The following is a 22296-nucleotide window of genomic DNA, read 5'->3' as shown; positions in this document are numbered from 1 at the left end:
TCTGTTCACGAGAGTTGTGCGCGTGCATACGTCAAGGTGACTTTTTAAAACGCAGTACTGAAGTTTGCTGGAAGATTTTTATTTCCTTACTTCTTTTTCTTCGTGCTCCATTTATTCCCGGTTTCATTGCCCAAGCAATGAAGAAAAAATACGCAGACGAATAAGGCGCAGATAACAGTTTTGTGTTGAAGAGTTCGCTTTATTGTTATTGTTGCGCGTGGCTTCGTTAACGTTATGTTTGTTATTCATCAACTTGATAAGCAACGGTTTTGAAGGAACGAAATACGCAAGGAAACAAGTATAGATTTGCGGTCATGTCTATTGCTTCAGTCTCTTTCGTACCTTCACCTTTTTTTCCCTCGCTGTCAATGCTAAGAACCTAGCATGCTTTATCCCCTGCATTTTATTCATAACGGGAGATATCAAAAAACGTCTTGTATCTTTATTCTTAACTCTTCCTTCCATCCTCTTCCTTTCCTGCCTTTGGTTTTGAATTTTTGTTTGAATAATTGTTATGTGAAATTAGCCGCCTTAAACTACGAGTGTGGAGACCTTGGTGCAAAGTCGTGCCTCTTCCACGGAGTAAATTTACGGAACATTCTGACGAAACGAATAATACGAATCCTTCACAAACAGCTTCGCTGTGGTGCCGTGCAGCCGCTTTAAGCGCGTACATGCGTACGTTCTGAATGGAGGTGGCTCGCATTACCGATTTTATGGAAGAACGAGAAAGAGAGCTTGTTTTGCGCAACGATGTACCCCCCCCCCCCCCCCCCCTCTTCTTCTTACCGAAAAGAGCGAGCATTCGCTCCCGCCCGCAGTCGCTGGCGGCTATCTTCTCCGCCGCAGAGCACACGCGTTCGCGCTGCGCTCATCAACAGCTCGTTACGTCAAACGTTATTACGACGCGGAAGAAGAGAGCGGCGGTAATAGCCGCCTGCGTAACTGCCCAGAGATGATGAGCTCGAGCTGGGGTCTCTGGGGGTCGCTGTTTGTTCAGAGTATCGATGCCTGTACGGCTGGAGGTTGCTGCCGAGGAGTGCTGCAGGAGCATCAATTACTATGCGCGGCCACACATGCATTCGAGGGGTTAGCGCCATTCGTTATGACCAATTTTATTCCTTCCCATATTTTGGGGTGTAGGCTGACCAGGCGGTCGTTTTATATGTCGGGAACCACTGAACGGGTGGGGCGCACTGTTTCCAAGCTGTCGTTATTGTCACTGACTAGTGGTCGCGAAATTTCTGCGAACACGGTTTTGTCTGGATTTAGAATTTTGCATTGAAGTACCGCAACATTTGTCTTCTCGGAAGGCGATGTTGCCGCAGCGTGTTTGAGCCATAAGAAGTAATGCTGGGTGCGGTTTAGGTGGCCTTAGTCTCCAGTCTGTTGTCACATGCTCCATGTGTGTTTAGGAGAGGGTGTACTCCTGAGCCAACTTGCATGAAACCTAGCATGCAAACCTGCATGGTCATTACTTTAACAGTATCGCGCGACTCTAGACGGGCCGGACAGCTTGTCAGCGCCTTATCACGACCAGGAACTGCGAAACCATCGAGAATAAGCAGGCGTGCGTGCGATTTCGTCCGTCGCGTGTATCGTCGGTCGGGTTCTTTACGAGAGTGTGACACAATACCTTTCACGATTTCTTCGCTGCGCAGCTGCCTGGACGATTTGGGAAAGCAGTGGCAGGATTGCGCATGTGCTGCAAAACTTTGAACTAAACCAGCGAAACGTGAAAAACGGGGCAAATTGCTAATGCAGTGAAAAAGAAAGACGTCTCGTTCGGCCTACATAATGCTTGTTCAGGCTGGGCCCTCCACGTGCATTCGCGTGTGGCACATGCGTGAAAATGCGCGTGTGGGCGCAGGTATCAACCTAACGATATTGTCACTTAGATAATGTGAGATATCTTCAATGGACTGCACAATCACAACCATGCGCAATTGCTGCTAAACCAACTTCTGCGCAGCTACTGCAAAAAACTCAGCCGGGCTGCATTTATACATGCGGAACTACACGAGATTTCTTCAATGACGCATTTTTAGTCTGTTTTACGGGAAGCAAAAGCAACCGACATGCACCAGACTAAACAGTCGCTCATCTCTAGTTTCGCTGATATTTTTATCTAACAAACCCAGCTAACACTGGCCGCAGGTGACTGGGTACAATGTAACCAGGACTGTGTTGTGCTAATGGGAAGAAGCTAGTAGACATTCGCTCTGTGAGGAAACGCGTGTGCATGCGCTCATTGTAGTCGGGCCCGGAGCTTCGCGCCATCATAAGGTTCTCACATACCATTGGGCCGACGCTCACGCGATATCGTTGAAACATTTGACTGGTGTATGTCGCATCTATGTTGCGTCATAACACCACTATTGGCGCTTTGACTTGGATAAAGAATCGAGAAGTTTGTCTTATCATGCAAGTACGGTTACTTCCTATATTAAGCAATACTGCTGGGTTAGACCTTATAAAGTTTGCTGCACCATCTGCGGTTAAAGTAACCTAACAAGGTAATACACCGCTCTATATATTTCACAATAAAACGCAATCATTGTTTCGGTACGGTCAGCCGTTAGCGACACGGCAAGGTTGAGTTAAAAAAAAAAAGCTGCACTTGACTACTAACTTTAGCTACTAGCCGCTACCATCTGCTTTAGGCACGGTAGAAGTCTGTTTCGATTGTGGTCAGTTTGGGTGAAGACATTGCAGAGCGTTGCTTGAGCTGACAGGACGCCAAGCTTTTGCGCGTCGTGAATACCGTGCTTTTCGCTTGCAAACCCACTTATTTCCTTCATCGCCATCCCATGGGCCGACACAGCGTCACATCTTTTCGTGAAATCTCTGGAATGCAGGTTGCTGCGACGACGAATGCCCGGTCGGCTACGCCTCCCCGCTTGAGGCCGCCACCAGAGGCCACCGCGAGAAGATCGTGTACGTGCCCTGCATTGTTCCTTCGAAGGAGAGGCCCGACTACCTGGCAGTCGTGTGCGTCGACCATGACTCGCCCGATTTCTGCAAGGTGAACATGAGTTGTCATTCTGTGCCTTCCATGCTTTATTGCTATTTGGTCGATGCCAGGGGAATAAAGGAAATAATGGGGAAGATATAACGGGATAACAGAAGTTATGCTTGGAGAAAGAAAACAAGGTTATTTGAGGAGAGGGATACTTGTATGGAGGAACACATTAGGAAGAATACAACATGGTTAGGAAAAATTTCACATTGGATGGCAGACATTTATTTCATCTGTGTTGTGCTACAGAGAATTTTTTACGGCGAAAACTGCTGGGAACGTGGAAACAAAGCCAGAAGCACCACTTCAATGGAAAAAAAAAAGGAAGGGGGGGGGGGGGCGGGGGCAAGAAGGTAGCATTTGCAGAGGAATCTGTAAAATACAGGTGAATTTCGATACTACAGCTATCGAGCACATGTGGGCTCGACCCTCTCGCTATTAGCCGCATATGCCGCTTGGGTATCCCCTGCTAAATTGAGTTCCAAGTGGTTTAGCCGACGCCAGTTGCTTGGACCGTTAAACCGCTTGAGCGGAGGCAGCGAACCACTTTGGCCTTGCTTTTCGTATACGGCGCATTTGAGACAGGCCTGACAGCCGAGGTAAATCATGATACTTGCCTCATCTACGCACGCTAACTTTTCTCTGCTTTTCAATCCCCTTTCAGTCCTTGCTGTGGCGGCTGTATTTCGATGGAGGGGAAAAGCAAGGCACCCGTTTATTATGCGATCTTGAAAGAATGATGCTGCAGGATGATTTGTTTCTGAACTAGTTGGTGGGACATGATTGTAAGAAACGACAGTGAACGAATAACGCCACTCAGAAAGGAACGCACGTACAGAAGGGTAGGTACAGCGCAAATAAAAGGAAGGGTCAGGGAAAGGAAAGGCGCGTAAAAGGGCTCAGCTAAATTTGGTGGCTTAATCGAGAAACATACGTGGTTAAACATCTACCCTGATGACACATTTGATGATTCCCAAAACACTTGCAGGCGTTCATATCGCCCCAAAAGACCTATATTGCGCTTAGAATCTTGCTAAGAATCGGCAAATGCGTTATAATTTTAGTTATTTTGAATGACAAAATCTTGTCCCGCGGCATTTAGATATTAACTGCTTTTGCTCTCGCTTAAACAGGCGGTGTATATGCCAGCCCTTGTTCGTGTCCTTCCTTTAGTTGCACTGTTTCGTTCTTTCAAGATGGAATACCAACTCGCACACTAGGCTATATTGCTACTGTGCGATGTCAGTGCACGTTAGAGAACACTAGGAGGCGAAAATTCCTGGCGCTTGCAGACTCACCACCGAACACTCAGCTCTAAAAAAAGGTACTGGCGTCCCTGGGCCCGGCTGCCGGCTCTCACAGGGGTGTGCGCTAACCCTGCTGCGCCCATTCGAGGGAAATATTAAAGAGAGCGGCAGAGTCTGTATTGGAGTAATGCGAAAACACGGATGCTGCTGCTGGTTGCTTTTCTAGTTTGTTGTGGCAATGGTTATTTATGTATATGCAAAAGGAAGAAAAATATGTTTGCCAGCTCCGGTATCTGATATCTCAAGCACCTGAACTGGGGCGGTGGAAATAAAGGAATAGCGAGGAAGAGGTAGAGGAAATCAAAGAGGTGAGCGATAGGGAAGAAGAAAAGGGTAGGTAAAAATAAGAAATATATACACTATGATACAGTATACAGTATTTTGCTTGAGGCCCACCCGCAAACGTCTTAGGTTACTGAGCACTCGATACATCGGGCGGGCCTCTGCAATAGCTCTGCGTCCAGGCAACTGTTCACTACGCACGCACGTGCACACTGTACAAAACACTGACGGCCATCGTGGGGCGATCGGCCGTTATTGTCCGAAATAGCACACGCAGAGCGATCGGTCACAGCGCGCACTATCTGGAGAGGTGAAAGAGGCAGGTCATCAAGCCCGCCTGTTCGATATATTCGCACAGGCTCACGTGTGTTCGCTCGCGGACGCGCGCACTGCCCGGCGGCCACAGACGCACAGCTACGCTGATCGGAATTATCCGCTGCGCTCTGTAAGTCGCCAGCAACTCACGTCGTGGTTCGGCTAGCACGGCGCAGTGCAGTAGATGATGTTTGAGAGTTTCTACCGCGCCACAGCCATCACACACGTCACTGGGGGCACGTCCGTTCATTTCTTGTTTACCCATTTTAGTCTTCATTATTTCAAATTGCGGACCAATTCCTTCCTATGCTCTTTTTCGGCTCTGCTTCCGGTTGCGTGATGCCACATCACCTACGTCACATTAATTCACTTCTTGTTTACCCATTTTTGTCTTTGGTACTTTCAAATTACGCGCCAATCCCTTCCTATGCCCTGTTTCGGCTCTACTTCAGGTTGCGTGACGTTACATCCTTGAAGTCTCCACTACGGCACCCCTTTCTCTCCTCGCTTCCACTCCCACCTTCCTCTCTTCCCTTACGGTGCGGTTCAGGTGTCCACAGAATAAGTGTGACAGATGCTGCGCCTTTCCTTACCTGTGAACCAGTTATTTTAAAAATGACATAATTAACTGATTGGCCTAATTATATCTTCGGACACATTACGTCACCCTCTATCAATTGACACCACTCGTTAACCTCTACCGCTTCTCATTTACTCACAATGGCTGCGGACACTAATTTGCGGATACGTTCTGCGGACAGAAATCTGTGAACATAGCCAGTAATGCTTTCGCATTAAAACCAGTTTCGAACACTTCAGCCTGCAAAGAGCCCCGCCGGGGTGGTGCAGTGGTAAGACGCCCGACTACTGTGCCGGAGTTCCCGGGTTCGAACCCGACCGCGGCGGCTGCGTTTCGATGGAGGCGAAACGAAGTGGCGTCCGTGTGCTGTGCGATGTCAGCGCACGTTAAAGATCCCCAGGTGGTCGAAATTACTCCGTAGCCCTCCACTACGGCTCCTCTTTCTCTCTTTCCACTTTCATTCCCACCTTCCTCCCTTCCCTTACGGCGCGGTTCGGGTGTCCACAGAGCAAGTGTGACAGTTACTGCGCCTTTCCGTTCCTGCGAACCAATTTAATTTAATTTAAGCCTGCAAAGAAGCTCAAGTGTCGCGTACACTTCCTAACATTAGTTAGTTCGGGCTATGTAAAATAAATTGCCCTGACTGCACCGTATTACGACACATCGGGTCTTCCTAAAAGTGGGAACAGGTTCACTGTCGCTGAAAAAGACGAGAATGCTTACCCGAGCTAAGCGACAGCAATGTTTCGTCTCTCCGGTTTTGGCAGATCGCCCTTTCGAAAGAAACAAAATTGCCATTCTAGCTCTTCTACAAAAAAAATTCTAGTACTGCATTGTCCACAGCAAAATAAAACCATATAAAAATGCTCGAAATTTCAAAGCTCAGTAGTAAACGCTAAAAAAATAAGTCTCGAAGAAATTAGTCCACTCCTCATTGGTATCTGTGTGGTCAACAGCAAGGTTACGTTGGACGCAACGAAATTACTATTGAAATTAGGTTGGACAGCACCGCCAAAGTTCAGCTGGCGACACAAAAACAGACTCCGCTTGCGGCGGGGGCTGGCCAGCCACCGAATTTTTATCTGTTGTGGGCCATCGTTGTACCCGCCGCCCCTTGGGTGGTGCTCGGCGGCTGTAACGGCGCGCGTCTTTCTGTTGCGGCGGGTGCAATGACGGCCTACAACCGCTAAAAATTCGGTGGTTGGCTAGCCCCATAAAGGAGGAAGGTGGGAATGAAAGAAGACAGGGAGATAGAGGTATCCTATTGGAGGGCTATATGATCCACCGCGCTATAATGGCTTTCGCCTCATCGGTCCAAAGTCCCATCCGGAATTTTTCGCCCACCCTTATCTGCTCATTGATCTATGTCAGTGTTGAAAATCTCAAATTTCCTTTCATATCTCCTGAAATATCAACCCATGGAAGACAAATTCAGCTGACAGTAACTCCACCTACCGACCCAACCCCGCAGGGTCAGTGTCGTGACGCTGGGACTAAGTCGACCCGGCCTTCACTTGGTAGCGTGCAGAGACTCGGGGTTGATGAAGGATTGAATCTTCGAAGTTGGTAAAATATATACAAGCAGGTTTAATGGCACTTTGAGAAAACTTATTTACATGAAAAAGAAGGGGTATATCAGCAAAATGGCAAGCGTTAAGAGTTCATAGCGAGAAGCGTCTGGATGAGCCGTTTACTCAGGGCTCAGAGCGTCATTTCGTGCTCTGCAACGTCATTAAAACCCCCTATGTCCAGCCCCTCTCTGAAGATGCTGACCAACCAGTTCCAGGGCACGCCCCTCAGATATCGGCATCCAATCGAACACATCACTGCACTGATGGTCTGATGCACTGACTGGTCCGGTATTGTTTCGTTGGGCGTGGTCACTTGTTGGCGGTTAGAGCTTGGGAACAGCGAGGAGGTACATTTCTATTCTTCTGCAAAGATCCGATATGGTGGTTCCGGCAAGTGGATTACCTTCTCAGAAACCCAAGTGCACGTGCGCGCCACATACTGCTCCCAGCATTGTCCCTTTCCGGCAATTGCAAATCTTTCCTGCATTCCCGGGAATTCCTCTAATGGCCGTATTCGTCATGCTCCTTTCTTGTCCTGTACGTCAGCGGACGTGTCACTCTGTCGTCTCCTTTGGACAATAGGCATTCCTCACTTGACAATAGCGCTTCTCGACGGGAAGGGTGAACAATTGAACAAAAGCACATCCGGCTATTTCTCACAGGACGACGTTTCTTTGTATTTTTCTTGACTTTTCCTTGACAGGGCCAATTTGGCATTTGCAGGGTCTCGACAAAGCAAAGCAGGCTCACACAAAAAGATTCATGGAAACAGGCTCACTTAGAGCCCTTGCACCAACAGCACATATCCACAGCACATATCCATGCCCACAGGCGAACAATAGTGCGCGCAAGTGCGGACCATGCACGGTCATAACATCAGGAACTGCCCCCATCCGATATGTTCGACTAAGAGGGCGCGCCATGTACTGTGCAGCGTTTTTCATTTGCGCTTCCTCGAATGCCGCACCACACAGTAAACAGAAGCAGACCCTGATGTCTAGGAGTCGTTAGTACAGCAGGCATCGGCGGCATTTTAAGTTGATTTACAGGATAGAAAAGGCACAGTATGTCATAATTCTCCGCGGATACTTGTACCACGCCGTAAAGGAAAGGAGGAAGGTGAGAATGAAAGAAGACAGGGAGATAGAGGTACCCTATTAGAGGGCTATATGATCCACCGCGCTATAATGGCTTTCGCCTCATCAGTCCAAAGTGCTCTCCAGAATTTTTCGCCCACCCTTATCTGCTCATTGATGTCAATGTTGAAAACCTCAAATTTCTTTTCATATCTCCTGAAATATCAACGCATGGAAGACAAATTCAGCTGACAGTAACTACACTAGTGGCACGGGAGGACAAAAATGGAATAGATTTCCGCATAAAAAAATTAGCAGGGTTTCCACTGTGGTTAAACTGAGTTAGACGTGCGAAAACAGTCTGGTTCGGTTTAGCTGTTAGTCGGCATTTTTTTTTTCATCCAAGTTTAGATCTGATTAGGCTCTAGGATATAGACATATTAGGCAACGTGTTCCCTTTTAAGTCGTCTTCCCTGCCGTTCCAACTCAGTCAGCCGGATACGGCGCGCAGCAGGATGTTATTTTATTTTTATTGTCATTTTTAGTTTTTATTGTATTCTTTTACACCAACAATTGTTGTGAATTATCATTTTATTAGTATTTGCTATTAAATACTATAATCACCATAGTTTTACATATGCACTTAATAATGCTTTCGGTTTATAGAAAAGGATCTGCTGCTATGCCGCAGGCAACGCTGGCCGGTTGTCGGGGGCACTGGCTCACTATCCGTTTTCGATACGATGTTTTTGATAAACATATCCGGTGGACTTTCAAGATGTGTTATGCCAAATCCGGTTTGGTAAGATGTAAGCCGCGTACCAGACACTAAAAAATTCTGTGATAACTATGGAATCTACAGTGCAGAAGTGTGAAAGCCTAAGCGTTTCTGGTGCACACTTGTGAATCATATTTGTTCTCATTAGCATTATCAACTTAATGCACGGTCATCATCATTGCTAATGTCATCATAATCATTAATGGTAACGTCATTGTCATCGCTTCTATCATTCTCACGGTAGACAAGGAGAATTATGATGTGCGTTGCGCTATCCTGGGCGTGGCGCTGTTGGTTAAAACTATCGGCTGGGGATCCAAGGGATCGGGCTTCGATTCCTGGTGGAGACATGATTTATTTATTTGTTTTAACTATTCCTCACGGTAGACTGACCGATGACGTCACCAGGTGTGACGTCACGATCTCTCGAAGTGACACTTCTCGTTGCCGGACGGATCATGGCCGCGAGTATAACCTTAAAGGTTTTCGCCTTAAAAAGTAAAGCCTGTCGGTAATCAAAAACACTTCAGTAATGCTGACAGCTTGGTGGCAGCCAGACGATGTGGTCTCGCGCGCACTTCATTGAAAGAAGGTGATAATTTGTCGAGATATGGCTGAAAAAAAGAAACTTAGGAAGGAAACGTAGGTGTATTTAATGGACGATATTGGTTACTATGACTGCACCGGAAACCACCTGAAGTGCCATACACATCCGATACCAGCGTGTTAGTATATTTCTTCGGGCACATGTACGCGGTGTGAACACTCCAGCAATTCGCAGCTGAAGTTGCTCACACTCGCAAGTCAGGGGTTGTCAGTCACTCGTGAAAACTTGGTATCTGCCGGCGCCTCCTCAATGCATAGTCATGATTCTATCTCTGACGATGCCGCACTCACTCGTCCAGTCACCAAACGTTCTGGATTTCATGCGGATATGAGGCTGTTTATTCCTGATGATCATCTCTGGTGAAACCAGCAGTAGTTATTGTATGGGTCTAGCTGAGATCTCGTGTAAACACCTCACCCAACGATTTGCTTGCCCATCCACCCACCCACTTACTTAGGGTGGGTGGGGTGGGTACATCCATGTCCATCGGTAATTTTAGTTTAGTGGCAATAAACTTTGTGACAACTATACCTGTGTAGCTTATGCGAAATGGATACCTTTGGCTCTGGCTGCTGAGATGTTTCTTGGTGTCTGATTTTCTGTACTTGTTTCAATTAGTAGCAGGATAAGATTTCCACTGTGAACCGCGTTCGCTGTGCTCTATGCAATATTGAGAAAATGTACCGTATTTTGCTTATGTTAACTATAAAATGACCTAGCATATTATGCAGCTGCTGATAATTAAACTCGAGCTTGAGCACAGTTAAAGCGGTATCTAGAGAGCTTTTCTTGGCAACGCTTTGTACATTCTTGTAAAGAAGGTAAACTTCAATTTCAAAAGCAGCCCTAGGAAATTCTGTGGTGTTAGGTAAAATTTGCAGCATGGAGCCGAGGCACGTGTAAACAGCCCTCATTTCTGTGGTGGTCGTTTTCATTTTTACACAACTCCAAATTTCGAAACTCTATTGAAACAAAAGATAATTGAGCCGGAGGTTTCAGCGGACGACAACCGCGCAAAATAGTTGAGGCAGCTGCCCCCCACCGCTCTAAGACTTCGCCAAGCCCAAGGTGAGAGGAAAGCAATTTGTCGGAGGCTCAGGCTCCGACCGCGTCTAGTTCAAGGCGACGTGTGTGCCTAAATGAAGTTCCCGGTCTGCTGGAAAAAGCGGTGAGCTGATCAGCCGTGCTGCAAATGAGATTTCCAGCTTCTATTAGCTCCCGACAAAAGATATGCACTGGCCAGGCCTAGTACTGTGGCGTGACATGAATTAGGTTGCTTTATTTCGAAAAGGAAAGCGCGACCTGTGAAACCAACGCGAGCGGTTTCCTGAGAGAAGTTTGCTGCGAGAGGCTGTACGTTGTATAATTTCGTTTCTGAACTTGAGAATTGCCAGGTTTTCGGTGCTGTTCAGAAATTTATTCATGCACAATGCTACGACCGGTCTTCCCCGATTATCTCAATTTGCAAAACATTATTTGATTACTGATCTGAGCTTGGAATGGTTGACAATGAAGTAGCTAGTCTGATACTTGATGAAACGCAACGACTGCTTCAGAGTGCGGATTATTAATGCGTTGCTCGTGGCTCTATTTGTTTGCGGATTACACAATATCGATTTTCGCTCCTGCGAAGTGCAGTGAAATGATGAAAACGAGCTGTCGCGCACTAGATTGCAGCTAGATGGTTTTAGCGCTTTGGAAGAAACCTTCATCAAGTATAGAATCCATTACTGAGACTTAATACTAATTCACAAAACGTTTTGGGTGTCTTCAACGGGGGAAATTTTGGGCTGCTGATTTGTTTCCTTGCCTTTTTGTTCCCGACTAGTTAGCTCAGTCCCCGCGCTCAGCCCTGTATTATTTAATTGCTCACACCCTATCGCGAAAATGTTAGACACAGAGTGGGAAACCTATGCAGATTTCGCGTAGCATGCACTCGAGAGGGGAACCTAAACAGAGCACACAAGCTCGAAACAGTTACCGCTGCCTGTAGAGCGGTTGCGACATATTCAAAGTTTTCACAGAAAGCTTTTGTGCCCGCTCAGTGGTTAGGGCGCCCGACTACTGTGCCTAAGGACGCGGGATAGAATCCTGGCCTCGGCGACCGCTTCTCTATCGAGGCGAAAAGCTAGGCGCCTGTGTGCTGGGCGAAGTCAGGGCACGTTAAAGAACCCCTGGTGGTCGAAATTTCAGGAGTCCTCCACTACGACGTCTCTTATAGCCTGAGTCGCTTTGGGACGCTAAACCCAAAAATCAATCAATTAGTCAATCAATCAATAAATAAATAAATCAAAACTTTTTTTGTCGTTTAGTGCGATCTTGAAATTATAGCGGAACATATTGGTACGCAATCACGAGTATACTATGTTTTGTTCGGCCGAACAATTGTCATTCTGGACGGTAGTTAGAGCAAATAATGTATCGCTTTTTGTACAGGCAAACAATTAGTACTGAGGAACCCACAGTAAAGTAGGCGGTAGAATTATTAGAGAGGATACTGGTAAACTGTCTAGGGAGGCGAGATTTTATTAAGAGACGCCAAAATATGAAACCCTCCAAGCGAACAGACCGGAAAAAACTGGCAGAGATATCAAAGCTAATGAACAGGCGCAAGGTGGCCGACCTAATGAAGTATAACATAGGGAAAATTGAACATGCTCAGAAGAATGGTCGTAGCCTGTTGTGGTAACGAGAAAATTACGCATAGGCAAAAATCAGATGTATGCACTGAGGGACAAGGCGTGAAATGTCGTTACTAATATGGACAAGTTAATCAAGGTAGCAGAGGAGTTCTCTACAGACCAGTACAGTAGCCATAGTAGTCAGGACAAGAATGAAATTGGCTGTTATGAAGAGCAATCAGACGTTCTGCCAGTAACGAAAAGTGAGGTTAAGAAAGCCTTAGAAGCTATGAAGAGGGGGAAAGCAGCTGGGGAGGATCAGGTAACTACAGATCTGTTGAAGGACGAAGGGGATATCGTGCTAGACAAACTGGCTGCGCTGTATACGCAATGCCCGAAGACATCGAAAGTACCGGAACCACGGAAGCACACTAACATTATCTTAATTCATAAGAAAGGCGACGATGAGGACTTGAAAAATTACAGACCAGTCAGCTTACTATCAGTTATTTAGAAGGTAATTAACAAGGTAATCGCTAATAGGATGAGGACAACCTTAGACTTTAGTCAACCAAACGATCAAGCAGGATTTCTGAAAGGGTACTCTACCATCGATCATATTCATCCACACTATAAACCAGTTGATAGAAAAGTGCTCGTAATAAACCAGCCCCTATAAATAGCACTCATTGACTGCGAGAAAGCATTTGACTCGGCCGAAACCTCCGCGGTCATGCAGGCATTGCGAGGTCAAGGTGTAAGCCATATGTGAAAGTACTGGAAGATGTCTATAGTAGCTGCACAGTAACCATAGTTCTGCATATAGAAAGGGATAAAATTCAAATTAAGAAAGGTGTTAGGCAAGGGGACACGATCTCCTCAGTGCTATTTACAGCTTGGTTAGAAAGTGTATTCAAAGGCATGGAATAGGGAGCACTTAGGCGTCAGGGTCAATGGAGAATATCTAAGTAATCTGCGATTCGCTGATGGCATTGCCTTGTTAAGTAAATCAGGGGACAAACTGTAACTAATGATAAATGATCGACAGGAGGCGCAGAAAAGTCGGCCTAAGGATTAATATGCTGAACAGCCTGGGAAATGAACTGTAGCTTAAAATAGGTAGCGAAGCGTTTTAAGTCGTAGTGACCACAGATCCGGACCACTAAAGGAAAATAACTAAGAGAATAAGATTGGGATGGAGCGCATATGTCGCAGTGACCACAGATCCAGATCACGAAAGGAAAATAGCTAAGAGAATAAGGTTGGGATGGAGCGCATTTGGAAGGTACTCAAACATTATGACTAGCAGCTTACCGGTATCACTCAGGAGGAAAGTGTGTAACAGTTGCATCCTACCAGTAGTGACCTATGGAGCTTAAACATGGAGGTTAACTAAAAGGGTCCTATTTAAGTTGAGGACAACGCAGAGGGCCATGGAAAGGAAAATGGTAGGTGTAACGTTAAGAGATAGGAAGCGTGCAGAATCGGTCAAAGAAATAACTCGATTAATGACATTCTAATCAAAGTTAAGGAGAAATGGACATGGGCAGGGCATATAGTTCAAAGAGAGGATAACCGGTGGTCTCTACGAGTAACCAATTGGATTCCAAGGGAATGCAAGCGTAGCAGAGGGCGGTAGCAAATTGAAGGAAAATGGGAAAGGCCTTTATCCTGCAGTGGATATAGTCCGGCTGATGATGATGAACCGAAGGTACGTGGTAATCATGGAATATAGCGAGAAACGTTTTATTTCTTACCGCGCTAAGCGCCATTTAGCCTATTACTCCGTGGACGATATTCAGGGCTATATGAGAAGTGATGGCTTCAGGAGTGTCGCCAGTATAATAAATGTTTGTGAGCTTTGCATATTCTGTTTCATCACTGATCTCAAATAGCAGCTTTCCATTTGCTATTTTGCTGACTTTGTACTTTGAGCCTAGAGTATCTATCGAACACTTGTGCACTGGAAAAGGGGACGAGATTCAAGCTGGTTTCTGTTCAAGTGAGAATGTACTGCATAGTATTTGGAAAGCGTTTCTTCGTTCTTTTTTCATGTGTGCAAATTATGCCATGCCTTCGGTCTGCCTTTTTTCTTAAGGCAATCATTTTGTTTAACAGAAGCCATAAAAAAGGTGCATTGTTCAGTCATGGTGCCTGCCACTCACCATGGGGCACAAGGGATTGAGATAGGAAGTCCATGTAGGAAGCGTATACTAGTAGAATACAAAACTGAAAAGCAATACAACTGCCTCGATATGCAAAAGTTTTCACTGCTGAACCTTATTCTGCTGTTTTAGTGTTAGAGAAAATAAGAAATGTGAATATCAAAAATTGTATCATATATGCAGAATCCCTGAGCATCCTGGCTGCATTTTACATGTAAATATCAACATCAAATACAACGTGTTATACAACATGTAAATATCCCGTGGTGGTGACAATGCCGTTGGTAACAAATGAGGAGACTTGATATTCACAGGAATCAACTCTTTATTGGGCCGACTTTAGTCCGCAAAAGAACTAAGCAATCGGCGCCATTGACACCACCATGGGACAATATCAAACACAGAAACATTCCGTAAACTTCTTCTGGGTTCCTAGTGACTTTGATATCGGTGGAAATGAAAGCGCAAAAGTATGTGTTGCACGAGTGAGAACCATAAAAATGAAACAAGTCGAATATCACACAGATATTGATTGAAATTAGTGCACAACAAAGTAAGACCGTAGTCTTATGCTGCTTGGATATAATTAGACAAGCTGCATGTTGAATGCCCATCATAAGAGAATGAAAATCAGGACGCGATCAGGACGGTTTGGTACAGTAATTCTATTTAGCCTTCTATTCGGCACACAATCACACGCTGAGAAAAAAAACACCTGCTAGTGAGATGTGTGGTGATGAGCTGACAGCAAATCATATTTTGATTTCATGCTCAAACCTGTATAAAGGAAATATTTTACTTTATTTTAGAACACATTCCATTTCATCCAGCATTGCTTTTAGGCGAACAAGCAATGACCATTTTTTTTTCGAATGTGTGTGTTTCTCAGGAAAGTCAATGTTTTAAGTCGACTATAGGTATCAAAACACCCAGTCACGTAACACATATCGCCGTGTAACCTGGTTTCTGGTGCATAACCAAACTTGCTTGAAACTTGCAACCTCCATTTTATTTCTTATTGCGTAGTAGCAACTTCTGGTCTTTCGCTGTAAGCCAGCACAGACCTATAGTTTGTCAATTTACTTAAGCAAATAAGAGGCCGCCTCTTTCGACACCGAAAACGCTGGTTTTAAGGTCACTACCTACTAAGCGTGCATGTTTTTTTTTTTTTTCTGGTGACTCCCTTGGTTTAGCCTTGCGAGATTCACAATGTAGCCTGATGTGTCCAATCCGGTCACTGCTGCGCATCCGCAGGTGATCTACAGGCTTTCGATGCCCTACAAGGGAGACGAGCTGCACCACATGAACTGGAACACCTGCAGCAGCTGCTACGGAAGGCCAAACAAGCGCCGGAACCGGCTCATCTTGCCAAGCCTCAACAGCGACCGCGTCTACGTCGTGGACCTCAGTCACAACCTCAGGAAGCCGACTCTGCTGAAGGTACGTACTTGGGCATGTCAGCTGCCTTACAAGCTGCATTTCTCACAAGTCCGTCTTAGAATGGAAATCATGTCGACATGGGAAACTGTTTATCGGAGTAATCTTATGCCGTCGTCTTTAGCGCACAATCGCACACTTGCTTGCAAAGAAACATTAGAGGTTCAACTATCTGTGAACTAAGTTTCACGAGTGTCGGCCATTGGTCGCAACCGAGTTGCTGCTGCCACTTGGACCTCTGCTCGTTACCGCACTTGGTAAGCTTCTTGACCACAGGCTGTTCTGGCTTCACGTTTTTCTATGGCCTCGGCAGACTTTCCGGTCAGTGTTTTGCAAGAATGGGTTCCTCTACGACTCGCCGCCTCTTTTTGTCACGCCGCTTGGTGGAATGCGTTCGACGCTAGGCTCGCGGACCTCGTCCGCACTCACCAAGATGACGTGCAGGCGTATTAACTTAGGGTAAATGAATGAGCTGCGCAGATGAAACTTGATGAAGACGATGACGTTTTCTGCACAGCGTGACAGTGTGTTGCAGTTTTACACGAGGCGTGATCGGCTACGCAAGACAGGTAATGTGTGCGCATTATCTGCTTTGCGCAGATGAATGACCTTGGAGAGTGAAGATAACGATGCTTGCTTTCCACAGCGCAAGCGTTCAAGGTCAAATGTTCAGAGCAAGATGACCTTCAGGATTGGCGTGGTAGAATTATAGCTTACGCTCGGAGATCTGTACAATAAATCGGATTTTATTTTTATGCTCAAAACTGGAACACAGGGGCTGTTTCTATGTCGTCGATGCCGTGTCTTACCAGTGACTGTTTCACTTTTCCTCACTGGGCGTATATATCTCCATTCTTGCAGCTGACGCGGGTCCTCTTATGTCAGTGCCTCTCCATATATGCCCAACGTTTAAAGCAATGCGTATGGTGAGGCTCCATGAAAATAATTTGCATGTAGTTTAATCTGCGAAAAAGAGAGAGCGTAGAACACAATGTAATATCCAATCTAAAGTCACCTTAAAACCCGCCATTGCGATTATTGCATCCACACGCCTCCATCATATTTACTGAAATACCGCTTATATACAATTTCCTGCTGCCCCGGTAACAATATGAGAAGAGAATGTCTGCGAACGTTTCGCTGCAGCTATTTTTTGCGTGCTGTGCGCTTAATTATAAATTTATTACACTGCGCCTTACGCTGCTGTGGAGTATATGTGATGATGTAATTGAATCTGTTTTTAATGCGTCCACATTAGACGTCCGATGTTTGAAAAATCTGTCTGTCCGCAGTCGGCAGGAAGTTTCGGTTGGCAGATTGGGAACTCCACGAGGAATGTCTGTATAGACATTGCCGAGAAGGAAGACGAAGTGAGGCAAGACGACTTTGTGGGAGAGGGAAGAGAATGGAAGGAGTCTGTGCATCTACTGCTGGTGAAAACTGACACGAGCCGGAAAGATTAATGGGTGCAAGCGAATGTTGTGGGCAGCGAAACTGCAGCGTCCTTTCACGAAACCAGAGCACTTGAAGCGCTTCAAGCTTTAAGGGTCATTACGAGAGATGGGTGAAAGATTTATATAGACACTACCGTCAGAAGAGCTTTCCGTGAGCCACGCAAAACGACGCCAGAAGCATGGAGCGAGTTCCAATTAAGGTCTGAGCGAGTTATGACAGGTCAAGGTTAGGTGCAACAAAGCTGGATTTCACCAAAGGATACCATACCAGCACTAAAGATGAAGTCACGTGCTAAACTTAACATGCAGCCTTAGTTCCAAAGAGACTAGGCTATGAGGGATCCTGTAGTGGTGTGCGCTGGAAATTTTGACAATCTAGTGTTTATTAATGCGCGCTGATATCGTTCAGTACACGGACGCCTTGCTTTTTGTCTTCATCGAAAGGCCGCGGCTGCTTGGATTTGATCCCTCGTCCTTGGATTAGCCGTCGAGTTCCCTAACCACAGCGCCCCCACGCCGAAGCTGATTGCAATAAACGTCAACATCATTCCTGTAAGAAGTAAGATAGCGATTGATATCGTTCATGTAAAACTACCTCCTTGTAGTGCTCTGGTCTTCAAGCAGCATCAGGTGACACATGTCTCAAGGAAAGCTAAAACCATTACATTTGAGCCTGAGAGCTGCAGCGCTCGAGCTACATTTCAGTGACGCCCACGTTTACTGGCACAGGTGCGGCGTCAAGCCAACGTAGAAGACGCTTGAAAGCACCATCAGTCACATGCCGATAGTGGCTCGACTCTTCTCGAGATTCATATGAGCTCGGACATTTGATAAAAACAGCTTTATGAAATGAACTAACAAAATAAGGTAAGAATGCCATTGTTCGGTCAATGCGTTACAGCAGACAAGACTATTCAAGACAATTTACTGAGAGCAGTTTACACCCTGAGAAAAGGGTGCTTTAAATGTATCCAATTAAATAATTAGTTGTGGTTTAACTCTCGTTAACCCTAGTTGAATTGCGATAGCAATGGCGGAAGCTTCTTTTGCCTGCTACATTCCTCTATCACGCCCCATCAGTATAAGGTGCTACATTATTTAGGAGACTTAAGCTCATTCTTTAAGTGTATGAAGTTACTAGTCTTCATCTTCTTCTGCTGCGTCTTCTGCTTCTTCTTCTGCTTCTTCTTCTGCTTCTTCTTCTGCTTCTTCTTCTGCTGCTTTTCTTCTGCTGCTTTTCTTCTGCTGCTTTTCTTCTGCTGCTTTTCTTCTGCTGCTTTTCTTCTGCTGCTTTTCTTCTGCTGCTTTTCTGCTGCTGCTTTTCTGCTGCTGCTTTTCTGCTGCTGCTTTTCTGCTGCTGCTTTTCTGCTGCTGCTTTTCTGCTGCTGCTTCTTCTTCTGCTCCCCCTCCTCGGCTGTTCAAGGTCAAGCGTGCCCTCCGCCGGGACCGCGTGACGGCTCGAAACCTGGCACAGTATTTCCATCGCAATAAAATAAACAGTTAACGTGATCGATGTGGCAGACTATGCGCATGAGTGTGACCCCGGCAGAGCAGCCATTGCCGATGACGGATTCGGTACCTAGCTGTTTGGTTGGGTTTGGTTTAGTTTATGGAGTGTAATGTCCCGAAGCGACACAAGCGGCTGTGACAGACGCCGTAGTGGAGGCCTCCGAAAATTTTGACCACCTGGGTTCTTTAACGAGCACTGACATTAAACAGCACACGGGCTCCTTGCTTTTCGCCTCCATCAAAAAGCGTCCGCCGTGGCCGGGATGCGTGGAGCGGGTGCCATGATCCAGCATGTGTCACACTTCCTCTCTCCCGCCGCTACTCGCTAGGAGAGTTTTTGCCTGGTACAAATGCGCTTGAGATTTTTCCCTTCGTCGGACTTAATTCGTGCTCCCTTTCACACCAATTCAAGACCAATGTTCATGCTTATCAAAATTGTACTTGTTTTATTTATTGGAACAAAAGTGTTTGGCTTGTTTCGCTCTCGTGAATGTAATGTGTGTGCGTGCAGATCTAACGTGTATGCCTCGTGTTAAAGAGAACAGAACTACTCTTTATTTTTCTTTGCAGGAGAAACTGAAACCCACATTTATGGGTCTGCCCAAGTAGCTAGGTTATTTAATGCCATTCGTATTTTTATCCCACAGGTAGATATGATGGAGGAGGTGCATGTCATTTGCAGGACGTCTCCATAAAAAGAAAACATGCAAAAACAAGGCCATTGCTTGTTCGTAAGCTGGATGAAATGGAATGTGTTCATTGTAAAAATGAAAGATTTTCCTTAGGTTCAGTTTTGAGCACGGTATTAAAATGGGATTTATTGTTATTTCATCACCGAACATTTTAGGTCTTTTTGTTTTGTCAGTAAATGTGCGATTGTGTGGCAAAGCGGAGACGGCATAAAATTACGGCGATAAAACATTCTTGATGTCGACATGGTTTCAATTCTCAAAAAAAAAAAAAAAAAAAAAGGTGCTCTACGAATTGCAGTTTTTTGCTTACTTCTTTCCGAACGGCCTGCCAATTACTTACTTGGGCACATCGCCGACTGATGCTGGCGCTCTTGATGACCAGGCCATCTGTCAGTACGAAGTGGGGCGCAGACTGGTCGCTTCCTTCGCCGCGTGCGCCGCGCTCTTTCTTTTGTACGTTTACGCCCTTCGCTGGTGTGCCGCGATGTGTCACCTGCACTGCACCGTCAAGATCGACCAGATTGCTGCGCAAGCAAATTTATTTAGAAGAGAAACTTATTATTCTCGTCCACTCCTTTAATCATGCGTTTGACGAACTGAATCAGATTAAACCGCGAAATGCGCTTTTTATGCCCGCAACAACGTCGTGCACGACGTTCACCTCGATATAAGTCCGCTTTGTAACTACCTAATCGTATTTAATATGTTTAAGATATCGATATGCAAAACAACTATCACCCCTGCGAATTAAAGCAGAACACTCGTCGACCGTTGGTGTCGGCAGTATACTATAGCATGTAGCTTCGATTGTATTTATTGCATTATGACGTTGCTAAGAAAACTGCGTGCAATTGAAGAGTACGTGTACAGCGCGAGAGGGGTTTTTTGCATGACTAAAATGCTAGTAGACAGAAAAGTGTGCTAATGTTGGAGCCGTGCGTGCTCCGCGCGCTGGGACGTGAACTGATCGCAAGTTCCTGAAGCAGATATGGAACTGAAGGTCATCAAAACAAGGCATACAGTTAATCTCATTATTTCAGTTCTTATTCGATCCTAACGCTTCATTGTGTAGACAACATTAGCTCTGCAGTCATAATACGTCTGGCACAAATGAGGTAATTCATGGGGGTTGTGTAGAGTCGCAAGCATGCCGTTATATCGCGCGTGCCACATTTTTGTAGTTGATCAAAGTTTCGGAAGTAAATCAGTTCCTAAGTAAGGCTTATTTTGCCGCCAAAAGATCTCAGCTCCCTTCATTTTCGACGCCTGGTGTCAAAAAAGGCAACCTTTTCGACGCCTATCACCAATCCAGATTCGTCAGCTGGCAACTTTTCTGAGTTTACGGTGACGGGAGAGCTTAGATCTTTTCATAACTACAGAGAATACGAGACGTCTCGAAACTAACTCTTTCTTCTGGATAACAAGGCTTGCGAAAATGCTAATCGGTATAGTTTATTGCCTCGTGCCCTTGCCTGTTCAAGACTCAAAGTACCGACCCGATCATAAGCTGGTGTACTCTTTGAATGCAGCTAGCGAAGTCCGTTGCGAGCACACTTAAAACAGCGTCAGGCTTCGCAGCATGGAGTGAAGTCGGTAAAGCATATTAAAAAAGGGCGGTGATTTCAGCAAGGCCCAAAGGAACACGCCGCATGTGAGCCCGAGGCAATGCGTTACCGTGACGAAATCTGCTATTCATGCACGAAGTGGAAAAAAAAATGTTTGGGCTCTCCGATGCGTTAAATGCTTTACAGTATGATGGTGTTCACGAGTTGAGGTGAAAGATAAACAGCGTAGAGAGTGATACCGGCTCCCATTTATCATTGAGGCACGACATTTTGCGCAGGTCATCGAACCCGGAGAGATGCACGCTCTCGGCCTGGCCACGCCTCACACACCACACTGCCTCGCTGATGGAAACGTCATGATCAGCACCATGGGCAAACCTGACGGCAGCGCTAAAGGTACTGCTTTTTGTTACGATGGGCTCGGGACAGTTTAAATTAAATTCGCTCCGTGACCTGGAGCTTTCACATCAATCGGTCGAGTTTCGCGGTGTTCGGGCTCATAGAGATCCTAAACTTCAAGGCATGCGAACGAGAAACGTCTTCCCGAGCTATGACTCTTCCCGTAGCGATATTTTCGCTTGGAAGACTTGTCATGCCGCTGATGTCCAAAAGAAATTTCTTAGCTATTTGGTGTTGACTCTGTAAAGGATAGCCCAGTGACAAAGGGCGCTTTGCTACTTCCGAAAAAGTCACAGCTTTAAGCTGGAACGAAGGGGCCACGTTTTGATAAGTGTGGAACAAAACACCTGTTTATTTCCCCTGCCATTTCGGTAATGTTCGCTGAAAGAGCCCAAGTGGCTGAAACTCGAAACCATTCATTGAGGCCTCCGACACAGGCACTGTGTGCGTCTGAAACATGACAGCTCTACCCGATGCACCAGCTGATAGTTTTATTCCTAGCGTCAGACGCTCTGGCTTTGGTTAGCGCCAGTGAGCGGTTGTGTTCTTTTCGTTTTTCTTTTTTTTCAGGGTGCTTCTTCGTGCTAGACGGCAGTGCGTTGACACTACGCAGTGTGTGTGCCGGCTCGTGCAAGTGTGCCGCCTTTGGCTACGACTTTTGGTACCAGCCTCGGCACAAAGTTATGGTCAGCAGCCAGTGGGGCGCGCCTTCCGCCTTCAAGAAGGGCTTCGACATGAAGGACGTTGAGGACGGTGAGACCACTTAAGTTCGAACTGTGTGTGTGTGTGTGCGTGTGTGTGTGTGTGTGTGTGTGTGTGTGTGTGTGTGTGTGTGTGTGTGTGTGTGTGTGTGTGTGTGTGTGTGTGTGTGTGTGTGTGTGTGTGTGTGTGTGTGTGTGTGTGTGTGTGTGTGTGTGTG

At 46.0% G+C, this 22296-nt stretch overlaps 1 protein-coding gene across 1 annotated transcript in view; it reads left to right on the top strand.

Annotated features, from left to right (window-relative positions):
* The window catches only part of LOC146185208 (methanethiol oxidase-like), a 59167-nt gene that overhangs the window by 8160 nt on the left and 28711 nt on the right, over nucleotides 1-22296 (top strand). Inside the window, exons 2-5 of the mRNA XM_084606179.1 lie at nucleotides 2859-3025; nucleotides 15576-15761; nucleotides 21257-21374; nucleotides 21948-22130. Of these exons, the coding sequence (XP_084462305.1) occupies nucleotides 2859-3025; nucleotides 15576-15761; nucleotides 21257-21374; nucleotides 21948-22130 (654 nt within the window). The remainder of the gene's footprint in view (nucleotides 1-2858; nucleotides 3026-15575; nucleotides 15762-21256; nucleotides 21375-21947; nucleotides 22131-22296) is intronic.

Source organism: Amblyomma maculatum, chromosome 6 (assembly GCF_055883805.1).
Source record: "Amblyomma maculatum isolate TAMU_Amacu chromosome 6, ASM5588380v1, whole genome shotgun sequence".
Taxonomy (NCBI): Eukaryota; Metazoa; Arthropoda; class Arachnida; order Ixodida; family Ixodidae; genus Amblyomma; species Amblyomma maculatum.
This window is presented reverse-complemented; position numbering and strand designations above follow the sequence as displayed.